Here is a 9,717-nt window from a genome sequence, read left to right on the forward strand (position 1 = left end):
CGCCGGAGAGCGCCTGTTTCCGTGGGCTGCGCGTGCTGCCCCCACCCAGCCACCAGGGCGGGCGGCCAGCATGTTGGCAGGAGGCACACTGGAGCCGCTGGAGGCACACACCCCTGCCGGTGGGACGCGGGGCCGAGCAGCGCTGCGGGCCCCAGGCCCGACTTCCCTCCCGGCTGGGAGCCCGCGGCCCCCGGGCTGCGCCGCACAGGCAGCAGGGCTGGGACGCGACTCTCGCGAGAGAGCGGCCGGCCTCGCCTGCACCCCGCACACACCCGGGCCTCTCGCGAGAGCGGGGCCCGCGGGCGGCATGGAGCGGCTGTTCGCGCTGGAGCTGCTGGTGGAGGCGCTGCGGGTGGCGGAGCCCCCGGGGCCCGTGGAGCTCCCGGGGCCCGCGGAACACCCGGCCGTGGCCCTGCGCCTCTTGGACTTCCCCACCCTCGTGCTGCGCCCCGCCGCCGCCGCGCCGCCTCTGCGGCCGGGGCAGCCCTTCCCCTTCGGCCGCGGCAAGCGCTGCCTGTTCCGCTGGCGGCCGGACGCGCTTTTCGCCGCGCTCCGCCGCCGCCCGCTCCGCGCCCTGCTCCTGGCTCTGCCCGCCGGGCTCGCCCCAGGACCGCCCCGCCTCCTGGGCAGCTGCGCCGTGTCCTTGGCCCCCGCCGCCGAGCTGCTGCAGCGGCCCGGGGCGCCCTCCTCCTGCGGCCGCCGCGGCCGCTTCGCGCTGCGGGACAGCGCGGGCCGGCCCGTCGGGGAGCTGCTCCTGCGCTACCGCCTCAGCAGCCTGGAGGCCGGTGGGGCGCGTCCCGCCAGCCCTCGCCCTGCCACACCGCCTGCCGCCACCCCGGAACCGCGAGACGAGGAGAAGGAGGAGGAAGAGGAGGAGGAGGGTGAGCAGCTGGAAGGCAACATCTTTTGCCCTCCGCTGCTCTATTACAGCCGTGAGCCGGCTGAACCTCAGCGGCCGCCAGCAGCAGTAGGGCAATGGAAGGATGTCGAGCCGCAGAGACCGCAGGAGAAGGACAAGGGCCACAGCCCACCGCGTCCCAGTGCTGGGCCCTCGCTGCTGCACCCCGCCAGCCCTCGAGAGCCCCAGCACGCCCCGGTGCAGCTGCCACTGCTCAGTGCCTTGCTGGCAGAGCTGTCGGTGCTCACCCGCAGCGCTGTGCCTGCTCCTGGTCTCCATCCCCATCTTGCCTGGCTCTACCAGGCCCCAGGGAGTGGGGACACGGCCTCACAGCCTCCCAGTCACTCTGCTGCCCTGAGGCCTGCAGAGACACCTGTGGGGCCTGGCAGGAGCAGTGAAGTCTCGAGCCCTCCATTTAAACAAGGCAGTCAAAAGGCCATCTCCCCAGAGTCTTCTGGGGTTGGGAGACGACCCAAGAAAGCTGTGCCTGAGGAACAGCCAGCCTGTGAAAGGAGCTGCAAAGCTAAGGAGAACAGACCTCCCAGAAAGAAATTGTTGTATGGGCTGACAAATACACTGAGGCTACGGCTACAGAAGACCAACCCAGATAAGCTGATAATTCATGAAAGGAGGGAGCAGTACAGAAAAAAGCAAATGGAGATGCTGAATGGGAGAAGCCCCTTACCCAAGAGAAAACTGGTCAGAAATACTGAAGAACAGCATGTGGTGTCTTGCAGGCGTTGTAGCACAGGAGGCAGTTCAAAGCGGAATAATCAGTTGGATAAAATTGTTCAGACTTCATTAGAAAACAGTGCTCTCTCAGAGTCAATTTCTGTGACAGGAGATAAATCCCCTGGCCTGCAAAAACAGTCTATTGCAAGTCTATCCAGGAACAATTCAATAATTACAGCCCCCTTACCAGAGGAAACTCTGTTAAAATCTGCTCATGAGGAAAAGTATGCAAAAGCTCAACTCGCAGCAGCATTCCCATCAGACACTAATGCAAAAGGAAGTTACAATGACACAATAAACTTAATCCATCATAAAACCATGGAGCATGATGATGTATCTGTTATAAGTGGTCATAAACTAAGCTCCAGCAGGAGTGTTGAAAACAACTCTGAATTCATATACTCTGATGACTTTGTTGCTAGTCCAGAGAACACAGATTGTTCAGAAGATTTCACCAATGCTGAGAGTACAGGCAGAGACTCGAAAGTTTGTGACAGCAGTCCTGAACCTCTGTGGCTTGAAAGACCAAAGCAAGATAGGTCAGATACAAAGCCAGAATCCAGCAGGTCCAGAATTTCAAAGACAAGTCAAAGAGCTCAAAGTACTTCAGATCTTGTGCCAGTTCCTTCAGCTTCATCTCCAGTCCAGTCTTTGAGGAGAAACTGTAACTTTAAAACCAGCATGGGAACTAGTGCTGAATCTGCTGATTCACTTAACCTTGCTGAGATGGAGGCATCATCATTAGAAGATGAAGAGCAGAAAGCCCAACAGATGAGTAAGGAAGAGAACAGGGGTGATCAACATATTAAAGAAATATCTTCACCGAGAAGCAAACAAGTTAAATCTGATACTGATCTGAATACAGGAAAAGGGCAGACCTCTACAGGACAAAAGCAGTCAGTAACTCAAGTTAGCTTTTACTTGCCATCTAACATGTCTGATCTTGAACTTAGTGTTCTGGAAAACAGTAGGTCAGACAAAGAAGATGATTTTCTGGAAAAACTACATGGCCCTAATCAGTACAAAGACATCAGTGAACTTGTAATAAACAAACTCCCAGGATACACAATGTAATTATAAGTTTTCACTGTCTGGATTAAGATACAATATTTGAACTTTGTAAATCCTGTTACATTTAGTTAAACTAAATTTTTTATCATGTACACTTATTACATCAGTGAATTTAGTTACAAGATTTTTAAAATAAATTACTATTTGAATCTCTAACAAATGGTGTCTATAGCCTGACTTCAGTGTCAGTATCTTAACACAAAAGTAATCCAAAGAGCACATGAAGCATAACTTACTGTCAGAGCAGAAATTGAGACAGAAGCAGCAAAAGCAGCCAGTACCAACAAAAGTAGTCCAGGGTAGATGTAATATCATCATACCAGAACAGCCAAGTACAAAATTCATTCCTAACCAAACAGAATGTTTTATTCCTCTTGAAAATTTCCAAGCTTCCTTTTCATTAGAATTAGTTACTTAGAACATACAGTCACAGCTAGTAGCATCACAGAATTTTATCAGCTAGTCAGTATAATGATGTGTTTGTTTCCCTTCTCCATCACTAAATACAGTAACCAGAACTGGATGAGTCCTTTTAGAGTTTCTTAGGTTGAAGTTTCATTTAAGTCAGATTTTCACAATTTATTATTGAATAGTGTAAGAATTATTGGTGGTAGTAAATCTGTGTAATCTGGGCAAGCTTTAGGAGGTGGATGGAAGTTACTTGACCTTGAAGACTAAGGGTATGCAAGGAGTAGGGAAGAGCATAGTAAATCTTCAATGCTTCACAACTCCCTGATTGCATTCTCTGACTCTAGGGAAAGAGGTGGGGTCAGCACCCACAGTCCAGAAACTTGGAACAAATGAGCATATTATGTCATGATGTAAAGATGTGAGGTAATGAGAAATTTGCCATGTCTCCTTTGCCATTAAAATAGTTGAACTGATGTCTGCTTTTGATTTCGAGTTTGCTTTTTATGGCTTCCAGTTTGATCATTGAACTTAATGTCTTCTGTTTAACTACAGAGGTTTTTCTAGAGTCCATGTGCTGATCCTAAATTTTAGAGGTGCTTTTTGACTTGAATTCCTGCCTTAGTTTTTAGTCTCATGTACCCCTCTTTCCCCCTCTTTGAGTATTTCATCTCCTATGTCAGCTTTACATTGCTAACTATCTCCTCAATTAGGACAGTTTCCTCAGGATTAAATGACAGATTTATCCACTCCCCTTTTCTTTATAATTTACAATCTGACTTGCACAACTCTGAACTTTACACAACTTTTTCATTTCTCACTGTAATTTTCCATGTACTTTACTACAAGGGCCAGTGTTTACACTCTAACATCTTGGAGGAGCTTTTTCCTTTCCCTCCTACTATGTGTTTATTTTGTAGGAATGACAGCACCTCTCCTATTTAAAGCATGAACATCTGTGAGGATTATTGGAGTATCTAGTGTTGACTTCCTAAAAACCACTAGTAATATTTTTAATCTAAAGGTAAGCAGCTGAAATTACCTATATATACACCAAAGGAATCTCTGGCCAAAGGAATTCCTAAATCTTATTTAGGGTTTCTTTCATCAGCTACAAATTTAGAACAAATTTTTTTTCCCCTTTTTCTTGCAATGCCATGGACTTCTTTGATAAACATGGATTCCAACTGTCATTTATACATGGCAGTTAGTCTGATTTTATTGATGGAGTAATGTCTTGCACGTCTCATGAGCAAAACTGTCATTAAAATACAATGCTGACCAACCATTTCTACAACGTGGCTATTTAAATGAGTTGCTAATGCTACAAGTGAACAATTTGAAGGACATTATTTAAGAAAATTTTATTTCAAAAGTAAAAGTTTAGTCTCAACTCCAAGCAGGTGGAAACTCAAGGGCAAATTTCCAGTCTTTTTTCTACCCCCTATTCCATCTTCAGTTTTCAATTTTCAGAAGCAAATATGGTAGGACAATATTTCTTTTGTTTAAATAATGAAACGAATCTATTTTCAGCTGATTTTATTTGGAATAAAATTTCTAATGATTACTGTGTAATAGCATTTATCATTTTATCAGGAGAACAATGAAAATTACAAAAAATGCATACTAGGAAGACAATAGAAGACATTACACTGGAACAAAACTGCAGCATCGTGCTTGCATGGCTTAGCTTGTTTTTTTCTTTTCAAATATATACTCTAGGTAGTGATTATTGCATGGAGAGATTAGCAGGTAGTTTCTGCCCCCAGGGATAGTCTTTTCAGATATTACTATCTTGTTGTGAGAGTAAATTCATTTTTACTTAAAATTCAAACAGCAACTCTCTGTCAACAAAAATGGGAAAGAACTTTGTTACTGAAAACTCATAAACCATTATCTTAGCAAGAAATAGCTGCTAATGACAAGAGGATTTTATGTCAACACAACAGAACAAAACAGATATTAATTACCAATATAAAGTATTTTTAAATGGCCACAGCAGACTCCCTTTTGTACAATTCCTATAGTAATCTACACCTACATTACACTAGCTAGCCAGTTTTGTTATTATAACTTGCAGCCTGTAGCCCTGTTATCAAGTAGTTAAGATCTGAGTTTTAATAAGAGATGTCTCTAATGGAGGTTTTACACCATTTCATCATTTTTAAACTGTAAGGGCTGAATTGCTTGGATGATGTTTGTGCAGGGGATACAACAATATGCTGGGAGAAGCAAATAATAGCATATACAGTGCAATTCTTGCACAGCTGTCCCAGAAGTAACATAAATACTTAAGGATACATGATCTCATTGACTCATTACATCTAAAAATTTCCTTGCTGCACACTTTTAAACAGGAAACTATATTTACTTCAAGTCTTATATTGTTGTAAACTTTAAACTTTACTATAGCAAAATTAAAAGGTGAGAAGTAATTATCTAAACTTATAGATCCTCACTAAACAAAGCCACCTCACTTCTTACTTTAGACTTGTTACTTTAACAAGATTGCTTTAAATCTGTATGGTATTTTAGAAATAGCTTAGATGGGTGTTCAAAAACAGCGTTTCATTGCTTAAGTTTAGGGTGGTTAAATCTGCCCAAATAAAATCAAATTTCATGTTTTACAAGACCCAAAACAAGAAATAAACACTTAGATCTACACATTAATTCAGATTTTATGACTTTTGCTGTAACTGTTTTTTAACAGTTATTTCAGCATACTATTTACTAAATCAAATCTAGATAGCCACTACTATGTAACTGATAATGTGATGGGAAGAGCAGAATACTAAATACTGATAGTTTCTGGCACTCTTCCCTTTCAGTTGTAATATTTTCCTGCTTCTAGTACTTCTTACAAATCTTATTACTTGATGGCCAAGAACAGTGCTAAGAAATCCCAGCCAGGTAGGTTTCCTCCACTCCATTTTTTTTTATTCCTCAGCACTCTGATTAGATGACACAGTTTCTTCTCTGTGATTTCTATGATGACACTTCCTACCACCTATTTTAGTACTTGTAATCCCTTCATCATTCTGGAAATCTTTTTCCTCAGTTCTCTGAAATTCCATCCAGCCTTGGTAACAGCGCAATTGAACTTTTGACTTGTTCTTACTACTTTCATTTTTCTAAGCCCCAGTATTTGTGATGCCTGGTATTGTAATAATTTTGTTTCTTTCTGTGTAAGTGCTGCTCAGTCATTATTTAGACGTTAGTCATTGTTTAGAAATCTTTATAACTTTGCTTCCTTTTTCTTAGCATTTGTCATCAGCATTTACTACTTGCTTGTCTTTGATTGTCTAAAAAGAAGTCAAATAATTGAATCTTGTATTTAGACCTTTAAAAGGTTTCATTTAAAGACTTCTACATGCAAGACCTTCATCAGTGGCTGTGTAACATCACTCATTCAGAGCTGTAGAATGTCCATTTAGGACTGTGAACATTTGCTCATAGTTATCATTTCCCATGGCAGACAGCAAGCTTCTCTGTCTCTACCAAACCCTGCCTTTTAAGCCTTTTTAAAGTTTTGATTTCCAAATTACATTTCTTTTAAGATGACTGAGGCCATCTCTGTGAGAACAGATGTTTGCTTTAATTTAGCATGCATTTAGAGCTAATGGCAATCACATCTGCTATAGCTAATGTTTGCTACCAGATAGCTGCTTGCATTTTCCATCCTCTCTTTCAGTCAGTATACTGCTGAATTTTAATTTCAGTTTTGTTCACATTGAGGTTCTTCCCTCATGTTTAATCCCTTGTAGGCATGCAGGTATGTTGAAGTCACCCAGACAAGCTGCAGCTTCACTGTCTTTTCCTTGTTTGGCATTGACATTCACCTGCATTAAACTGTTTTAGCTTTAGCTTGGCTTTTATGATTTCATTTGTCTGAATTTTATATGGCAATCATAATGTAAACCTCCCCTGACTTTACAGAATTGCTTGCATATTCCCAGAAGTGCATTCTATGTTCTCTATTGTTTTCTAGAGGATAAATTTGAGTGTCTCATGCTGAGGAAAGCAGTATTAATCTTCGGTTCTGCAGAGACTTCTGCAAATGATTCATTTACCAATTGTTTAAAATAACATGGCTTGGTAGAGGAAGTGATTAAATAACATCTGAGATACATATTACTCCTAACTAAATGAACATTTAAAGATTGATTCAGGTACAGAGAATAAAAAATCCCAAAGCCAAAAAACCCCACCTTTCCTCCTGAAACAACAAAAAACCTCTATAAAATTAAAATGTTAACTAAAACAATTTCAGATGTCTATTATATATTTTATTACAATTATAGACATTTTACAAACATTTTGGTTATTAGCCTGAAAATTTCATACCTTTATGTTCTCTATGTAGCTATTAGCAGAAGGTAACAGGTTTTTAAAAGGAAATAAAGGTATTTAAATTGTCAAATCCCCTGAAATTCCATGAGAATTAGTCACCTCAAAAATGGTTGTGGAATGGAAACCCATGCAGAGGACTAACTTTATTATCACTTGGAATGCAAAAATGTTTTTGAAAGAAGATAAGTCATGCTTCAACAAATATTTGCAGAGGCATTTGGAAAGTTTAGCGGTATCATGATTGAAAGAAACTCCCTTGGTGTCAAAGATATTCCAGCCCTTTTTCTTTTGTCTTCAACTGTTGGCAGATTCAGTATTTTTCCTGTCCCTTATGTTTATGTAGAGAGTACTTAACCTTTGACTCCTCCCTAAATTTCCATGCCAACACAATATCCAGAACCTCATTTCAGAGATATCTTTTTCTGCTCTCCCATCATATCTTTCATCTTGATGCCTAGCTTGTTCCAGTTTCTCATCACATATTTCATGCCATCTTTAGAATTCATCTTGCCCTACTTGTCATAAAGAAAAACTCCTAACACTTCTCAGACACTTTCACTGATTTGTTCTCATCCTTGATATCAAACTAAAGTTCTGACCATTGTCTGCTGGACTCTGCATGGTTTATCCCCTTCCTTCCTCTATGAACTTGTTTCCTTCTCTGTATCCATTTCCATGTAACTCTACCTTCATTCAATAAAAAAAAAAAATATGGAAATTGCTGTACATCCTTCCTTCCTTCCTTCCTTCCTTCCTTCCTTCCTTCCTTCCTTCCTTCCTTCCTTCCTTCCTTCCTTCCTTCCTTCCTTCCTTCCTTCCTTCCTTCCTTCCTTCCTTCCTTCCTTCCTTCCTTCCTTCCTTCCTTCCTTCCTTCCTTCCTTCCTTCCTTCCTTCCTTCCTTCCTTCCTTCCTTCCTTCCTTCCTTCCTTCCTTCCTTCCTTCCTTCCTTCCTTCCTTCCTTCCTTCCTTCCTTCCTTCCTTCCTTCCTTCCTTCCTATCACCCCTGATCATCCTCTCTGTGGGTACCTGCATTGCCTAGAGTTCTTGTCCACAGGAACATGCCAGACATAAAAGTTTAGACAGAAGCCATCAGATCATGTCTGATCTTCTCTACATTGCAGTTCTTAACATTTTGTCTGCTTACTCCTGACAGCTGATGTCAACACTAGGATAAGACTAATGTAACAATCAAAATTTAATGGCATATGTAGGGAAGGAAACTCTTCAGGATGTATTGTCAAACCTGGCTAACATCAAACACAGTATGAGGGAAACTCTGATGTACCATGGCATGCAGTTTTGATTTTTTTATCCATAACTCTAATGAGACTCAGCAATAGAATTACTGTATGTATGAAAATCTGTTTGTTAACAGCCTTTTGATTGTTGCTGGTCTCTCATCTCCTGCTGCCTCTAGGGTGTGACTCTACAGCCCTCCAAACATTGTGTGGCTTTATTTGTAAAGTGGAATCCATATATAGGGTTTCTTCAAAACAACCTTCAAAACAGCCTTCACAGGGCTCAATGAAAAGACAAGAACACAAATTCAAGGTACTTCAGTTCATTTCCTACCTACGCATTTTTAATAACAAAATATTGGAGCACATTCATCGTTATCAAAAGCTTTTATCAACAGGGGATTTGGTTCATTTTCAATGAGAGCAGCAGATTTGGTAACCTGATGTTTCCCTGGTATTCATCACTGTTAAAACACCACTTTTTAATTGCATCATTTTTTTCAAATTTTTAGCCGTTGATTAAATTCTGTTAAATTACACACATGCCATGTGAATTTAGTATGGCTTGATACAGTCAAGGTCTTTATCAAGGAAAGCACTAATTGCAACAAGAGTCCTAACTGAAATTTGCTTTTTGTTTATCTGATACCTTATAGCAGCACAGTAGTCAGCCAAAGAAGCATCCCTTTCCAGCTGCTGATTGTATTTTCATGTCCAGAATATATGTCCAGAACAGTGAGTCATTTACATGTCCAGAATATGTGTCCAGAACAGTGAGTCATGGCCAAACTTAGAGAAGCGTGTCAATTTGGGGGGTAAGTTCCAGATGTTCCTCTGAATTTTTCTTTGCTTCTTTTGAAGTCTTAACATGGAACTGAAATTTTGTTTCACCAGCATCTATGGGATTTCTAACAAACAAAAGGGAAGACAAAAACTATTTTTCTAGGAAGTGTCCCTATCTTCTTAAACTTTCCTAGACACAGGAAAGTTATTCAAGGAATGTTTACAGAAACCATTCAA

General features: G+C 41.7%; 1 protein-coding gene across 1 annotated transcript; it reads left to right on the top strand.

The window, feature by feature from the left end:
- The first annotated feature begins 304 nt into the window (after nucleotides 1-304).
- On the top strand, nucleotides 305-3,352 carry MAP10 (microtubule associated protein 10). The gene has a single exon (XM_059468932.1). It carries the CDS (start codon nucleotides 308-310, stop codon nucleotides 2,702-2,704), a length of 2,397 nt encoding a protein of 798 aa, XP_059324915.1. The 5' UTR covers nucleotides 305-307; the 3' UTR covers nucleotides 2,705-3,352.
- The last annotated feature ends 6,365 nt before the right edge of the window (nucleotides 3,353-9,717 follow it).

Source organism: Ammospiza nelsoni, chromosome 3 (assembly GCF_027579445.1).
Source record: "Ammospiza nelsoni isolate bAmmNel1 chromosome 3, bAmmNel1.pri, whole genome shotgun sequence".
Taxonomy (NCBI): domain Eukaryota; kingdom Metazoa; phylum Chordata; class Aves; order Passeriformes; family Passerellidae; genus Ammospiza; species Ammospiza nelsoni.

Excerpts from the sequence above, each read along its gene's own strand:
- MAP10 (XM_059468932.1), top strand. The coding sequence starts at position 308 with ATGGAGCGGCTGTTCGCGCTGGAGCTGCTGGTGGAGGCGCTGCGGGTG.